Below are 17571 nucleotides of genomic sequence, written 5' to 3'. Positions count from 1 at the left end.
GTGCGACGAACGGGCAACGAGCTGTGCGTGCCGACCGAGACGTCCGTGTTTGCGCGCAATGCTAACACATCTGAGAAGCAAGTGAGTCCGGTTTCAAGAAATAACAGGAGCGCTCACCAAGACCTGCATCCAAGGTAACTATCAACGAGAAAAACGTGGTAGGGCGCGGTAAATGCCTTAACGGTACCCAAACGTGGGGCCGGTAAGGCCAGCAATGCCTGCAAACGACGGTGAGCAAGCCAAAATATGGCCTCGGCACGAGGATACTCACTCGTTCACTGGGCCCGTCGACAGGAAACGCGACGCGTCAGTCTCGAACGCGTTGGACACAGCAGCTTCGGGGATAGCATTGAAGAACTTCTGAAGCTTACCTTTCTCAGGCTGGGGCAGCTGCTTAGGTTGTCGGCTCGATAAGCCAGCAGCTTCAATCGGCCCAGCCTCAAACAGCCGACGCGCCGAAAAGCAAGCCGTGGCGGTCAGCCACAGTTTCGGCCCGGGTCCGCCAGTCTGGTGTCGCTCATTGGGCCCAGCAACGGGCTAGTCGGCGGCCAGCTCAGCGCAGACAACGCGTCGGGGGAAAAGAAGGAAGGTGGGCACAGCCTTCAAACGCCGGACCGATCCCACGTGCCCGTTGACAGCGACCTTTTGCCCACCGCCGTGTCGAGCTCAGGCGCGAAGCGGCGACCTCTCGCGCTCACGCAAACTCATGGCGGGCCATTCGCGCTGCCGCCAACCGCCGGCCGAAGGACGATACTCGACGTCTAGCTAGGCTACTCGGCTGTTCCGCAAACCTGCCCGGGCCGCCAACGTCCAAGTCCCCCGCGCCGCGCAAGTCCCCAAACTTGCCGGCTTGCCGCTGCTCGCCCCCCCACAACGGCTTTGGCCCAATCAGCATCACCACCGCCCTCTCCGCCCGCCAAAATCGCTATATAACAAGGTAGGCGTCAGCAAAACTAACTCAAGACCGCGAAAACACCCACCGTGCGCTCCCTTTGACGACTCCACACTGACAGCCGAACTGCAAATGCGTCAACTACCACAAAATGGGCTTCTCAATCCCCAACTCGGCGGCTTGATGCTAACCTGAAACCGCGTTAGTTTTGCGAAAGGGACACGATACGAGCGCAAACAGCAAGCCAGTCGTCTCCAGCACAACTGCGACCTGCGCCAAAACGACGAGCAGATCTACGAGGCGAGTTAGCAACGGCGCTGGGAACGAGGGATGGGGGAATGGTACAAATTTGCCCTTCGGCGCTACGCTCGAGCGCGAATCGTACCAAGGTACGATTGTCTTCCCCAGATGGACTGGAACTGACATTTTCGTTAGCAAGCGAGTCGGAATGTAGCCACCCTATACCTCGAAACCAAAGCCAACCCACAACTACGAGCGCCGCCAAAATCTTCAAAGCGGGTCAGGAACGGCGACGGGGATCGAAGAACGGTCGACATTTCGGGTTCGAATCGCGGAAAGGTAGGATTGTGGTCGCGCAATTTGAAGAATGCAACTGACAATGTAGTCAGTGAGCTTGTCAGCAAACATGACGAGCACATACCTCCCATAACGTCCACGTCCAAACGACAACCAATGTCTGCAACAAGGTTTAGCAACATGGTTGACGACGGCGAGCGGGAAAAGGGTTCGCAACGGAGCAAGGTAGGACTGTCGTCACGCACCTTGAAGTTAAGGATGTAACTGATCATATAGTCAGTGAACAATTCAATGAGCATGACGAGCACTACCTCCCACAACGCGCAAATCCGCCACCACGAGCACCGCGTTCCACGTCCAAATGACGACCAATGTCTGCAATCAGGTTTAGTAACATGTTCAACAACGGCGAGCGGGAAAGAAAGGGGGTTCGAAACGGAGCAAGGTAGGACTGTTGTCGCGCACCTTGAAGTTGAAGGAGATAACTGACAATAGAGTCAGCGAACAAGTAAATGTGCATGACGAGCACGTACCTCTCATAAATGGCCAACCCTCAACGACCAGGACCGCCCCCATCCCCAAACGACGACAAAATCTGCAACGACGGTTAGCAACGGAGATAATGAGGGGAGATCGAGGAACGGTACAGATTCTGGCTTCGAATCGTAGAGGAACTAACGTTGTGTTTAGCATGCAAGTCAATAAATTTGGCAACCACATACCTCCCACAACCCGCGAACGTCCAGCGACCAGCACGACGTTCTTGACTCTAGTCAACAGTCAGCGCAGTTCAAGTGGATGGGAGGACAAACGAAGGAGGAGCGTTTAGTGGACCGGTGAGGAAGCTAAACGAAGTAAGTGTCCTGTCCGAGCATGGTCGGGGGACTGACTTGGGTGGAAAGGACGACGGCGACATGGAAGTATCATGGAGGAGGAATGGAAGAGGCTGAGGTGTGCGATGCCCGACTCGATGCAAAGTCAACCAACACGTGCCGGTTGACTTTGCGTTGAATCGGGGTCAGTGAGGGGAGAAGGAAAGGGAGGCATGCGCGAGAGTGAACCGTCGCGAGCTTTTATACCGCCAACCGGTGGAGCTCGCTTAGTTGACATCTGGGCCTGGTCCGTTCCGTTGTCGGCGCAATAGCTTCTGTAGAATGTAGACCTGTCAGTTGCCAAGCATTAAGCGAGTTAATTTGAGAGTTGCCTGTATTAGAGAAAATAGTTCCAAGTCTATTTGGAGCTGAAGTCTCCCCTGCAAAGTCCAAACTGAAAAATGACAAAACAGGACAACTCTGTTGAGGCTGAAGGTCGCAGGACGGAAATAAATCGCTCAGGGTTTGCCCCACGGATCCATCTGTCAAGTGGTATCAATGTTCACCCTTGATTTGTAACGCGGGCTTCATGGCACGGGAATCAATAAGTGCATCAACAATGTTTTGGCGAAGATCGTACGATTACAGGGTTGCGCAGACAATCGGAAGCACGGGCATGGTTGCGAAATGCTATTTCTATCATTCAGGGTCTTTGATCGGCCGCCGCCGTCGCTACCTGTTGAGTTGATGCACAAAGATGAGTTTTCACTTTCTAGGCGAATTCGTTGCCATCGCGAAGGGCGATTGGCTGCGGATGCTTTGAATTAGCTCCGCGAAATGATTATAGAAAATTGTTCTGAATTGACCCAAGCCGCAAATGGCGGGGGGAGAAGAGCCCGTACTATACCGGGGGAATTGCCTCATTTGGATTTGGATGTGAGTGGTGATGGCCACAGAAAGTCGAGCGCCGAGAGGTGAAGTGCCTCCGAGAAAATCTGGTGGATTGCGCGTCAAAAACGCGTGGTTTTCGCGGTGTTTTTGGGGTCGGAGTGGGGCAAAAAGCAAAATAAGGTGTTAGATGGTAAAACAAAATGCTAGAATGCGTCAGCAATAACTAAGAAAGGACCAGGAGCCAGTTGAACAAAGAGAGAATACCTGCTTGCTCAGCCGGGTTTACATCTCGTCACCCTGCCGCCTGTCACCTGTGCAATTAATATCTGCCGGTCTGTGTCGCTTCTCTTCCGCGGTAACGCAATTATACCCTGAAAGTGCCCTTGAAACACCGCTCGAGCTCCGTCGGCGGTGTTCGCTTCCCCGAGACTGGCCGCGGCAACTGCCGTGACCCTTCAAAAAATAATGACTCCGGCGTTGCACGCTGCTTATACATACTCTACTCATCGGCATGAGCAGCGGCCCAATTGTTCATTCATTCCATCGCAGAGCAAGTCGAGCTGGGGCCTCAGACTGCCGGACTTATGCACTTACGGCTTGCTCCGAGTCACGGCAAGCGCACCAAAGCCGCCTGACAGCCGCCCGAGCGGCGATGGCAGATTGTGAAGGAGCTACGGCATGATCATACATCATGATCAAACGCGTGTGCTCGTCAACAAGGTCACGCACCTTTCCTGCTTGTCTTCCCTCCACCACAACCTCTCGTCGTCGCCGTCACCTTCGTTCTGCTGGTATGCCCGTCTCTTTGCGCGTCTCCCAGTTGCTTTACTTACTCACACCCTCCAGCCTGTTGCACTGGCTTCCGACGACACTCGGCAACCAACTTCAAGTTACGACGGGGCTGCTCAGCCCGACCTGCTTGGGCTCATATAAAGGTCGGAACTCCATTTTCTTGTGCTTTGTTTCTTGCGCTGACCTCTGTTTCTCAGCTGTCTGCGACTTGTTGTGGAGCGCCAACATGAACCCGCCAGTTGCTCATCACCAGCAACGCCAACGCGTCGTCCCATCGCGCTCCTTCACGACAACCACTCTGGACGTCAGCCATAACAAAGGCCTTCAACCGCTGTGCGTTGTTCAGACCTTTATTAAAGGTGTGAACTCCGTTTTCTTGTGCTTCGTTCCCTTTTGCTGACCTCTGTTTCTCAGCCGCCGTCTGCGACTTGTCGTTGTGCAGACCAAAGTGAACGCCGACACGTCGCCTCTGCGTGGCGCCGGCCATAACAAACGGCTTCAACCACGGTAGTGTTGGGACGGTTCGCAACAATGCCGAGGTTTGTGCTCCACCTCTGCCTTTTATCTTTTTTTCACTGACGTCCATTTCTCAGTCACCTTCCACGCCAGCCCGTGCCGGCAACTCAAACAGCAAGCATCTTTCGTCCTTGGATTCTCGGCCCCCGCCGCCTCTGGACGACTTAGATTGACAGACACGACCCTGCGCGACTGTCAACGCAGTGGTTTCCGCTTCCGCCAACCCCTGGCAACTGGCCAAATGTTTGGCGGACTAAGGACACACAGTTAATAGAGTATGTCCCTTGTTCTTTTATATCCACGACCGGTTTCTGACAATATATCCACAGCCCGGGACTGCTTCTACTCGCGCTCACGCAAGTAAATGCCCGCGCTTGAACTTGGCCAGCAATGGTCAACGAGGTTTGTGCTTCATATTACCCTTTATCCTCTTGTCACTCATGTTTGCTTCTCAGCTGTCTGCAACATGGCGGCGTCAATCCACGAGTGGCTGTCCCAACAACGAGCGCCTTCCGTGTTTTCCATACCCAAGGCTACCCCCTCCGCCAGCGCTATTCTCGACGACGCAGATTGACAGGCGCGAGTGGTTTCTTGCTCTTGTCAACCCTTCTCGCGTCACCCTTCATCGAGGCATGTCTTCCCTTGTTTGATGTATACAACCAGTTTCTGATGAGATATCTACAGACTACGCTCTTGTGAAAGAGCCACCGTTAAGTTGTTGGGGCAAAGTCACCTCCTACTTCCCAGTGCCCTCGGACCTTGAGGCAACCCCAAGTTCGCGCCCGGGACGCGCCATTGTAAGTAAGTGCACTTGTCATTCTGATCATGTGTTCATCTTTCAACAGAGCTGTTCATTAGACTTGGGCTTTGATCTCTGCCGCCGGCATTTGCGAGTCCTCTTGACCGTCTTCGCGGACGGTGCGCGACCCAGCTGGTATGTTTATATAGACTGACTTTCTTGCCTTTCTGACCTGGTGCTTCGCAGGTGTCTTGTTGATGACGACGCTTTGTCGTCTTTACGATGGGGAACCTCTACTCGGACATTTGAATTGCAAGTCTTGGCCACTGTTTGCTATTAGATACTCATTTCTTTCAGCTCTTTGTCTGCGCCGATCCCGCCGCTGCTCGGACACGGAACACAAACATCAGTGTGATGCAAGAATTCGGCAGCGGGTGTTAATTGTGTTTGCAATGGGGGAACCTCTGCTGGGTCAAACAACTGTGAGTTTGCATCCACGCTTTGCTATAGGGTGCTCATTACTTTCAGCTCCACGTCCATGACAACGCCCGCCGCTGCACGGGCACAACACTGAGTTCCGCCACGCGAATTCGACGGCTGCGTGGTAAATATCAGAGCTCACCGATCGATTACGTAAGCAGTTCGAATCCCGACATAAACGCGAATAATAATTGACTGATTTTGACCCGCCGAGGCACATACCACCTCTCGGACAACGCACCCGGATGCTGGGGCTTGTGCCCTAGCATGCCTCGCCATTTGTCACCACCTGACTTGGGAGCACCACCAGGCTATTACGTAAGCAGTTCGAACCCCCCATGTTGATGCAAATAATAATTGACTTTTTTTTGATTTTTGACCCGCCGGAGGCACAGACCGCCTCTACTTCAACCACTGCGGATGCTTGGGCTTTTGCCCTAGCATGCCGCACTGTTCTATACCGATTTGACTGGGTGTCCGGAGAACGCCGCTCGCATTACGTAAGCAGTTCGATCCCCGCTCATGACATGAAAAATAATTGACTTTTTTTCTTTAGATTTTGACCCGCCGGAGGCACATTATGTCTCTCGGACAACGCATCGGATGTTGGAGCTCTTGCTCTCACATTCTTTGTGTCTCCTGGCTTCACGACTTTGGCGTGTGCTTATCATGTAAGCAGTTCAAGTCCCTTCCAAACCATTTTGATTGTTGACTTTTCTTCCTTTTCAGATGCTGACCCGAGCAATTTACGTCTGTATATGGCGGCTACCGGGCCCGGCATTTACTGCCGTTTGATCCGATCATCAGAAATTGATGGTATTTTGGTGAGCATTTTATCCGACTTTTTTGTGCATTCAAAGCTCATTTTTTCGCAGGACTTTGCCGGCGAGGCGATAATAATGCCCTGGACTGCAAAGCTGTCGGCTGTGTAGGTGCACACATGCTGCTCCCCGGCCCGCATCCAAGTTCTCGGCTGTGTGGGCTCCAGAACATTGCGCTCATTCCTTCCACATCCTGCCATCATTGCCTTTCGCGGCCATCTCACGTGCCCTCACATTTTCCCCGCCATTCTTCTGGCGCCAGCCATGGACTTGCGGCCCACCTCTTTTTAATGGCCCCGGCCCACCCCTGACCATCGATGGGCTCCGGACCGGAACATCCTTCCCGCCTTGACCATTGCATCTATGGGAATCATTTCAACATTTGCGACGACCACTCTTACCGCGCTTCCCGACCGGTTTGTCACCGACTTGCAGTCACGCTCCTTGCCTTCGTGGCCTTTGCCTCCACCATCTGGCCGGCCGCCCATGTCACGTTTCTGCTGGCGCGACCTTGAAACAGGTTCACTCTGGCACCACCTGCCTGCCGATCTGGCCCGCGTTACCTTCCTCGCCGGCCTCATTCCCGCCTTTACCACTCCCGGCCTTTGCGACAGCTCCGGCGCTGTCTTGCCGCGCGGCCAACATGCTCGGCCTGCGAAGTTTGGGCTGTAGCTTTGTTGCCGGCATGCGAACACCCATCGCACTCCTTGGCGGCTTGTCCTTCCAGCCCTCGCTTTAACGGCCAGCCCACCAAGTCGTGTTTCTTGCCAACGGCCCCGCGTCACACTCCCAGTTGCTGGCCCTCATCCGCGTGCCATTCGTGACAGGCTCTCTCCATTGATGGGCCGGTGTTCTCGCGACGCCGTGGTTGGTTGCAAGTGCGCAGTCTCGATCTTGTTGGAGTCGGAGACTTGGTGGAGCGGGCCGAGCAGGATGGATAGCGTGGTTGGATTGCGGCGAGACGACGCGGCTGTTACTCGGGTCGGCGCGGATTTCTGGCTCCTGGACGTTGCGGCTGCGTTCCCGCTAATGCTGCCTTGGCAGTCAAGTACCTGCCGTTCCTACGTTTGCACCCTTTCTGCTTTGTCCTTCAACAATCTTGATGGAGTCGGAGTCGAACAGGCGGATGGGATTGCAGCGCAGTGCCTTGCAAGGCTGTGGCCGGCACTGTTTTGATCACGCAGCCCGTTACTTTGTAAGTACATTTTGCGCCCATTTTCTGTGTCAAAGAGCTCAAAATTTTGCAGGTTCGAACCGCCGGAGGCCAGGTGTGAGGGAGGGCTATCACCGTGTCGTGTATAGCGCTCTGCCGCTGGAGGGATAGACAAGAAGGACACTGGGGCTGGACTTTGCGAATGGAGGGGAATGGGCCATCAAACGCGTCGCGTCGCGTCTTAGAGTAGCGCGCCTCGATGTACTGTTAAAATAGAATTCCAGTGGTTTTATGCTCTACATGCCTGCCCGGACTGCCCGAGAACGACTCTAAACCCTGCCTGCCCAATGCACCCCCGAGACCCCCGTTAGACGTGTCCAAACCACCCCCAAATCCAAATTTTTCTCCCCCAACTCAATGCACATGACCTTGTTTATAGGTCCGTGCGCTGAAAGAAAAGGTATATTAGAGGGGTCCCTCGCTCGCGCGACTTGGCGAGCGAGCGCGACTTAGCGTTGGAGCGAGGCGTGCAAGGGGGGGGTATTGTTTGACATGTGAAAGTAGTGTTGTATCACAAGTAGTGACACTCATGTTGAACAGGGTGAGTTCAGCTGTCGTTCAGCGATATATGGCGCATATACTAGAAGCTGCCCTCTCGCGAAATTCGGCCATTCAGGTGGCTGCTGTTGACGTTCTCACGTTCACCATCAAACAAGGATTGGCACATCCTCTGCAGTCCTTCCCAGTCATCGTTGCTCTGGAAACTTCTCCTAATCCTGTGTTGTCGGGACGAGCGACGGCATTGCACGGTCTGCTCCATCAAAAGCACTCGTCTCTTCTGAATACCCGGCATATCCAAAGCGCACGCGCCTCGTTCGACTACCAGCGCACAATTGATCCAGCCCACGTGCACGGCTACCGAGACGGGACTGCTTTGCTCGGTAGATGGTATGCACTTGTGCGGGAGAAACGACAGACACGACAGGAGTTCCTGAAGCTCTTGGCCAAAGTGTTCCACCCTGCGCGTGCTGACGAAGCGACGCAAGTAAGTGTGGAAAGATTTTGTGTGTTGTGGTTTCTGATGAGATGGGTTTAGGACGAAGTGGACTTTGTGCGCTATATGGCCGAGAACTTTGCGTCGTTCGAGTATAAAACGCAAGAAGAGGTCATCACGGTCATCAAAGATCTGACGGCCATATTGTCTGTCGAGGGCATGCGTGTGCTCGAGATTATTTCGCCGTCCCACCTCATTTCCCAGCTTCGCGGAGACATCGCGATGGAGGTCGACCATGGAGCCCCCCAGAGCAGAACGCCGTTGATGCGCGCGTCGGTCATCATCGGCATCGTGATGCTCCTCAAAGCGCATCTCAAAGCCATGTACTCCTTGTCCGAAGAGTGCGTCTCGCGCCTCCTGCATGCTAACCCCCCTGAACACCTCCAGAAAATGTTCCAAATTCGTCATGAACAAGAAGAGCGCCCGTTGGCGACAGGCCCGCGACCCCAAGCACAGGAACGCCATTTCTTGGGACCGTCTACCATTCGCAACGGCCCCGATCCTGACCTCAGACGACTGTGAAGCACAGAAGGAGAAGGTAATCACAGTTTGTGCAGGGTTCACTGGTCCTGACATTTTCTTTATCAGTTCCTTGCTGTTTGGAATGAAGATGGGGTGACCGCCGAACCGCAAGATGAATTCCAATGATACCCATGTACCGATCCTCGCTTCAGCAATTGCTTACATTATATCCTCCACTTGTTGTAGATCACCGCACTCATAGTAACCAAGTATGTATTGTAATTCTCTATGTGCAATAAAAAATCATGTATACACTGTGTCTGTCTGTGTGCGGCGCACGTCCCGCGTTCACGTCCGCGTCCGGCGCAGGTCCACGCAAACACGTCGAAGCCTGCGCGCGCGCGTGTGCGTCCACGTCCGCCTCCACGTCCGTCGAAGCAGCCCCACGCGTCCACGACTCAACGCGCAACATGCCTATCTACGTGCTAATCTTCTCCTCCCAGCGGATCTTAACTGCCCGCACCCCAATCTTCAAGTGCCCAATCAACGCTACCTACTCCCCGTACGAGGTCCCGTTCGCTGGCACATCTGAAAAGCAGGTTAGTGCAACTTCAAGAATCAACAACGCGGCACTTCTTACCAGGCAAGTAACCAAGACCCAGACAGTCTGCACAAGCAGTGCAAGGCAAGCTATCACGACAGTCAGTTGCACAATAATGTACTTACTGCAAGTGCACCCGCTCTGGCAGCGTTGAACGAGCGCATTGGCCAAGAAAGATACCTTTTTGTAGTCTTCAAGGCATTCGGGACAAGCTTCTTCAACGGCACCACCCAGAACAGCAGCGCGAATGCTATAATATAATCATGTCAGTAAAAGCAAAAACCATATAAGCAACGTGCGACGAACGGGCAACGAGCTGTGCGTGCCGACCGAGACGTCCGTGTTTGCGCGCAATGCTAACACATCTGAGAAGCAAGTGAGTCCGGTTTCAAGAAATAACAGGAGCGCTCACCAAGACCTGCATCCAAGGTAACTATCAACGAGAAAAAGCGTGGTAGGGCGCGGTAAATGCCTTAACGGTACCCAAACGTGGGGCCGGTAAGGCCAGCAATGCCTGCAAACGACGGTGAGCAAGCCAAAATATGGCCTCGGCACGAGGATACTCACTCGTTCACTGGGCCCGTCGACAGGAAACGCGACGCGTCAGTCTCGAACGCGTTGGACACAGCAGCTTCGGGGATAGCATTGAAGAACTTCTGAAGCTTACCTTTCTCAGGCTGGGGCAGCTGCTTAGGTTGTCGGCTCGATAAGCCAGCAGCTTCAATCGGCCCAGCCTCAAACAGCCGACGCGCCGAAAAAGCAAGCCGTGGCGGTCAGCCACAGTTTCGGCCCGGGTCCGCCAGTCTGGTGTCGCTCATTGGGCCCAGCAACGGGCTAGTCGGGCGGCCAGCTCAGCGCAGACAACGCGTCGGGGGAAAAGAAGGAAGGTGGGCACAGCCTTCAAACGCCGGACCGATCCCACGTGCCCGTTGACAGCGACCTTTTGCCCACCGCCGTGTCGAGCTCAGGCGCGAAGCGGCGACCTCTCGCGCTCACGCAAACTCATGGCGGGCCATTCGCGCTGCCGCCAACCGCCGGCCGGGCGATACTCGACGTCTAGCTAGGCTACTCGGCTGTTCCGCAAACCTGCCCGGGCCGCCAACGTCCAAGTCCCCGCGCCGCGCAAGTCCCCAAACTTGCCGGCTTGCCGCTGCTCGCCCCCCACAACGGCTTTGGCCCAATCAGCATCACCACCGCCCTCTCCGCCCGCCAAAATCGCTATATAACAAGGTAGGCGTCAGCAAAACTAACTCAAGACCGCGAAAACACCCACCGTGCGCTCCCTTTGACGACTCCACACTGACAGCCGAACTGCAAATGCGTCAACTACCACAAAATGGGCTTCTCAATCCCCAACTCGGCGGCTTGATGCTAACCTGAAACCGCGTTAGTTTTGCGAAAGGGACACGATACGAGCGCAAACAGCAAGCCAGTCGTCTCCAGCACAACTGCGACCTGCGCCAAAACGACGAGCAGATCTACGAGGCGAGTTAGCAACGGCGCTGGGAACGAGGGATGGGGGAATGGTACAAATTTGCCCTTCGGCGCTACGCTCGAGCGCAATCGTACCAAGGTACGATTGTCTTCCCCAGATGGACTGGAACTGACATTTTCGTTAGCAAGCGAGTCGGAATGTAGCCACCCTATACCTCGAAACCAAAGCCAACCCACAACTACGAGCGCCGCCAAAATCTTCAAAGCGGGTCAGGAACGGCGACGGGGATCGAAGAACGGTCGACATTTCGGGTTCGAATCGCGGAAAGGTAGGATTGTGGTCGCGCAATTTGAAGAATGCAACTGACAATGTAGTCAGTGAGCTTGTCAGCAAACATGACGAGCACATACCTCCCATAACGTCCACGTCCAAACGACAACCAATGTCTGCAACAAGGTTTAGCAACATGGTTGACGACGGCGAGCGGGAAAAAGGGTTCGCAACGGAGCAAGGTAGGACTGTCGTCACGCACCTTGAAGTTAAGGATGTAACTGATCATATAGTCAGTGAACAATTCAATGAGCATGACGAGCACTACCTCCCACAACGCGCAAATCCGCCACCACGAGCACCGCGTTCCACGTCCAAATGACGACCAATGTCTGCAATCAGGTTTAGTAACATGTTCAACAACGGCGAGCGGGAAAGAAAGGGGGTTCGAAACGGAGCAAGGTAGGACTGTTGTCGCGCACCTTGAAGTTGAAGGAGATAACTGACAATAGAGTCAGCGAACAAGTAAATGTGCATGACGAGCACGTACCTCTCATAAATGGCCAACCCTCAACGACCAGGACCGCCCCCATCCCCAAACGACGACAAAATCTGCAACGACGGTTAGCAACGGAGATAATGAGGGGAGATCGAGGAACGGTACAGATTCTGGCTTCGAATCGTAGAGGAACTAACGTTGTGTTTAGCATGCAAGTCAATAAATTTGGCAACCACATACCTCCCACAACCCGCGAACGTCCAGCGACCAGCACGACGTTCTTGACTCTAGTCAACAGTCAGCGCAGTTCAAGTGGATGGGAGGACAAACGAAGGAGGAGCGTTTAGTGGACCGGTGAGGAAGCTAAACGAAGTAAGTGTCCTGTCCGAGCATGGTCGGGGACTGACTTGGGTGGAAAGGACGACGGCGACATGGAAGTATCATGGAGGAGGAATGGAAGAGGCTGAGGTGTGCGATGCCCATCGATGCAAAGTCAACCAACACGTGCCGGTTGACTTTGCGTTGAATCGGGGTCAGTGAGGGGAGAAGGAAAGGGAGGCATGCGCGAGTGAACCGTCGCGAGCTTTTATACCGCCAACCGGTGGAGCTCGCTTAGTTGACATCTGGGCCTGGTCCGTTCCGTTGTCGGCGCAATAGCTTCTGTAGAATGTAGACCTGTCAGTTGCCAAGCATTAAGCGAGTTAATTTGAGAGTTGCCTGTATTAGAGAAAATAGTTCCAAGTCTATTTGGAGCTGAAGTCTCCCCTGCAAAGTCCAAACTGAAAAATGACAAAACAGGACAACTCTGTTGAGGCTGAAGGTCGCAGGACGGAAATAAATCGCTCAGGGTTTGCCCCACGGATCCATCTGTCAAGTGGTATCAATGTTCACCCTTGATTTGTAACGGGGCTTCATGGCACGGGAATCAATAAGTGCATCAACAATGTTTTGGCGAAGATCGTACGATTACAGGGTTGCGCAGACAATCGGAAGCACGGGCATGGTTGCGAAATGCTATTTCTATCATTCAGGGTCTTTGATCGGCCGCCGCCGTCGCTACCTGTTGAGTTGATGCACAAAGATGAGTTTTCACTTTCTAGGCGAATTCGTTGCCATCGCGAAGGGCGATTGGCTGCGGATGCTTTGAATTAGCTCCGCGAAATGATTATAGAAAATTGTTCTGAATTGACCCAAGCCGCAAATGGCGGGGGAGAAGAGCCCGTACTATACCGGGGGAATTGCCTCATTTGGATTTGGATGTGAGTGGTGATGGCCACAGAAAGTCGAGCGCCGAGAGGTGAAGTGCCTCCGAGAAAATCTGGTGGATTGCGCGTCAAAAACGCGTGGTTTTTCGCGGTGTTTTTGGGGTCGGAGTGGGGCAAAAAGCAAAATAAGGTGTTAGATGGTAAAACAAAATGCTAGAATGCGTCAGCAATAACTAAGAAAGGACCAGGAGCCAGTTGAACAAAGAGAGAATACCTGCTTGCTCAGCCGGGTTTACATCTCGTCACCCTGCCGCCTGTCACCTGTGCAATTAATATCTGCCGGTCTGTGTCGCTTCTCTTCCGCGGTAACGCAATTATACCCTGAAAGTGCCCTTGAAACACCGCTCGAGCTCCGTCGGCGGTGTTCGCTTCCCGAGACTGGCCGCGGCAACTGCCGTGACCCTTCAAAAAATAATGACTCCGGCGTTGCACGCTGCTTATACATACTCTACTCATCGGCATGAGCAGCGGCCCAATTGTTCATTCATTCCATCGCAGAGCAAGTCGAGCTGGGGCCTCAGACTGCCGGACTTATGCACTTACGGCTTGCTCCGAGTCACGGCAAGCGCACCAAAGCCGCCTGACAGCCGCCCGAGCGGCGATGGCAGATTGTGAAGGAGCTACGGCATGATCATACATCATGATCAAACGCGTGCTCGTCAACAAGGTCACGCACCTTTCCTGCTTGTCTTCCCTCCACCACAACCTCTCGTCGTCGCCGTCACCTTCGTTCTGCTGGTATGCCCGTCTCTTTGCGCGTCTCCCAGTTGCTTTACTTACTCACACCCTCCAGCCTGTTGCACTGGCTTCCGACGACACTCGGCAACCAACTTCAAGTTACGACGGGGCTGCTCAGCCCGACCTGCTTGGGCTCATATAAAGGTCGGAACTCCATTTTCTTGTGCTTTGTTTCTTGCGCTGACCTCTGTTTCTCAGCTGTCTGCGACTTGTTGTGGAGCGCCAACATGAACCCGCCAGTTGCTCATCACCAGCAACGCTCAACGCGTCGTCCCCATCGCGCTCCTTCACGACAACCACTCTGGACGTCAGCCATAACAAAGGCCTTCAACCGCGCTGTCGTTGTTCAGACCTTTATTAAAGGTGTGAACTCCGTTTTCTTGTGCTTCGTTCCCTTTTGCTGACCTCTGTTTCTCAGCCGCCGTCTGCGACTTGTCGTTGTGCAGACCAAAGTGAACGCCGACACGTCGCCTCTGCGTGGCGCCCGGCCATAACAAACGGCTTCAACCACGGTAGTGTTGGGACGGTTCGCAACAATGCCGAGGTTTGTGCTCCACCTCTGCCTTTTATCTTTTTTTCACTGACGTCCATTTCTCAGTCACCTTCCACGCCAGCCCGTGCCGGCAACTCAAACAGCAAGCATCTTTCGTCCTTGGATTCTCGGCCCCCGCCGCCTCTGGACGACTTAGATTGACAGACACGACCCTGCGCGACTGTCAACGCAGTGGTTTCCCGCTTCCGCCAACCCCTGGCAACTGGCCAAATGTTTGGCGGACTAAGGACACACAGTTAATAGAGTATGTCCCTTGTTCTTTTATATCCACGACCGGTTTCTGACAATATATCCACAGCCCGGGACTGCTTCTACTCGCTCTCACGCAAGTAAATGCCCGCGCTTGAACTTGGCCAGCAATGGTCAACGAGGTTTGTGCTTCATATTACCCTTTATCCTCTTGTCACTCATGTTTGCTTCTCAGCTGTCTGCAACATGGCGGCGTCAATCCACGAGTGGCTGTCCCAACAACGAGCGCCTTCCGTGTTTTCCATACCCAAGGCTACCCCCCTACCGCCAGCGCTATTCTCGACGACGCAGATTGACAGGCGCGAGTGGTTTCTTGCTCTTGTCAACCCTTCTCGCGTCACCCTTCATCGAGGCATGTCTTCCCTTGTTTGATGTATACAACCAGTTTCTGATGAGATATCTACAGACTACGCTCTTGTGAAAGAGCCACCGTTAAGTTGTTGGGGCAAAGTCACCTCCTACTTCCCAGTGCCCTCGGACCTTGAGGCAACCCCAAGTTCGCGCCCGGGACGCGCCATTGTAAGTAAGTGCACTTGTCATTCTGATCATGTGTTCATCTTTCAACAGAGCTGTTCATTAGACTTGGGCTTTGATCTCTGCCGCCGGCATTTGCGAGTCCTCTTGACCGTCTTCGCGGACGGGCGCGACCCAGCTGGTATGTTTATATAGACTGACTTTCTTGCCTTTCTGACCTGGTGCTTCGCAGGTGTCTTGTTGATGACGACGCTTTGTCGTCTTTACGATGGGGAACCTCTACTCGGACATTTGAATTGCAAGTCTTGGCCACTGTTTGCTATTAGATACTCATTTCTTTCAGCTCTTTGTCTGCGCCGATCCCGCCGCTGCTCGGACACGGAACACAAACATCAGTGTGATGCAAGAATTCGGCAGCGGGTGTTAATTGTGTTTGCAATGGGGGAACCTCTGCTGGGTCAAACAACTGTGAGTTTGCATCCACGCTTTGCTATAGGGTGCTCATTACTTTCAGCTCCACGTCCATGACAACGCCGCCGCTGCACGGGCACAACACTGAGTTCCGCCACGCGAATTCGACGGCTGCGTGGTAAATATCAGAGCTCACCGATCGATTACGTAAGCAGTTCGAATCCCGACATAAACGCGAATAATAATTGACTGATTTTGACCCGCCGGAGGCACATACCACCTCTCGGACAACGCACCCGGATGCTGGGGCTTGTGCCCTAGCATGCCTCGCCATTTGTCACCACCTGACTTGGGAGCACCACCAGGCTATTACGTAAGCAGTTCGAACCCCCCATGTTGATGCAAATAATAATTGACTTTTTTTTAGGATTTTGACCCGCCGGAGGCACAGACCGCCTCTACTTCAACCACTGCGGATGCTTGGGCTTTTTGCCCTAGCATGCCGCACTGTTCTATACCGATTTGACTGGGTGTCCGGAGAACGCCGCTCGCATTACGTAAGCAGTTCGATCCCCGCTCATGACATGAAAAATAATTGACTTTTTTTCTTTAGATTTTGACCCGCCGGAGGCACATTATGTCTCTCGGACAACGCATCGGATGTTGGAGCTCTTGCTCTCACATTCTTTGTGTCTCCTGGCTTCACGACTTTGGCGTGTGCTTATCATGTAAGCAGTTCAAGTCCCTTCCAAACCATTTTGATTGTTGACTTTTCTTCCTTTTCAGATGCTGACCCGAGCAATTTACGTCTGTATATGGCGGCTACCGGGCCCGGCATTTACTGCCGTTTGATCCGATCATCAGAAATTGATGGTATTTTGGTGAGCATTTTATCCGACTTTTTTGTGCATTCAAAGCTCATTTTTTCGCAGGACTTTGCCGCCGGAGGCGATAATAATGCCCTGGACTGCAAAGCTGTCGGCTGTGTAGGTGCACACATGCTGCTCCCCGGGGCGCATCCAAGTTCTCGGCTGTGTGGGCTCCAGAACATTGCGCTCATTCCTTCCACATCCTGCCATCATTGCCTTTCGCGGCCATCTCACGTGCCCTCACATTTTCCCCGCCATTCTTCTGGCGCCAGCCATGGACTTGCGGCCCACCTCTTTTTAATGGCCCCGGCCCACCCCTGACCATCGATGGGCTCCGGACCGGAACATCCTTCCCGCCTTGACCATTGCATCTATGGGAATCATTTCAACATTTGCGACGACCACTCTTACCGCGCTTCCCCGACCGGTTTGTCACCGACTTGCAGTCACGCTCCTTGCCTTCGTGGCCTTTGCCTCCACCATCTGGCCGGCCGCCCATGTCACGCTTTCTGCTGGCGCGACCTTGAAACAGGTTCACTCTGGCACCACCTGCCTGCCGATCTGGCCCGTTACCTTCCTCGCCGGCCTCATTCCCGCCTTACCACTCCCGGCCTTTGCGACAGCTCCGGCGCTGTCTTGCCGCGCGGCCAACATGCTCGGCCTGCGAAGTTTGGGCTGTAGCTTTGTTGCCGGCATGCGAACACCCATCGCACTCCTTGGCGGCTTGTCCTTCCAGCCCTCGCTTTAACGGCCAGCCCACCAAGTCGTGTTTCTTGCCAACGGCCCCGTCACACTCCCCAGTTGCTGGCCCTCATCCGCGTGCCATTCGTGACAGGCTCTCTCCATTGATGGGCCGGTGTTCTCGCGACGCCGTGGTTGGTTGCAAGTGCGCAGTCTCGATCTTGTTGGAGTCGGAGACTTGGTGGAGCGGGCCGAGCAGGATGGATAGCGTGGTTGGATTGCGGCGAGACGACGGCTGTTACTCGGGTCGGCGCGGATTTCTGGCTCCTGGACGTTGCGGCTGCGTTCCCGCTAATGCTGCCTTGGCAGTCAAGTAC

At 54.0% G+C, this 17571-nt stretch overlaps 1 protein-coding gene across 1 annotated transcript; it reads left to right on the top strand.

Annotated features, from left to right (window-relative positions):
* Nucleotides 1–8222: 8222 nt before the first annotated feature.
* On the top strand, nt 8223–9335 carry MIND_00891400 (Sister chromatid cohesion protein; the record flags this gene model as incomplete). The annotated part of the gene is made up of 4 exons (XM_037365562.1): nt 8223–8678; nt 8730–9028; nt 9075–9225; nt 9276–9335. The coding sequence occupies 4 exons, from the start codon at nt 8223–8225 to the stop codon at nt 9333–9335; spliced, it is 966 nt and encodes a 321-aa protein (XP_037218804.1).
* Between the last annotated feature and the right edge of the window lie 8236 nt (nt 9336–17571).

The sequence above is a fragment of the Mycena indigotica genome, assembly GCF_014461135.1.
Source record: "Mycena indigotica strain 171206Taipei chromosome Unknown Mind.scaff0007, whole genome shotgun sequence".
NCBI lineage: Eukaryota > Fungi > Basidiomycota > Agaricomycetes > Agaricales > Mycenaceae > Mycena > Mycena indigotica.
The sequence above is the reverse complement of the archived record's forward strand: the minus strand, read 5'-3'. Positions and strand labels throughout refer to the sequence as shown.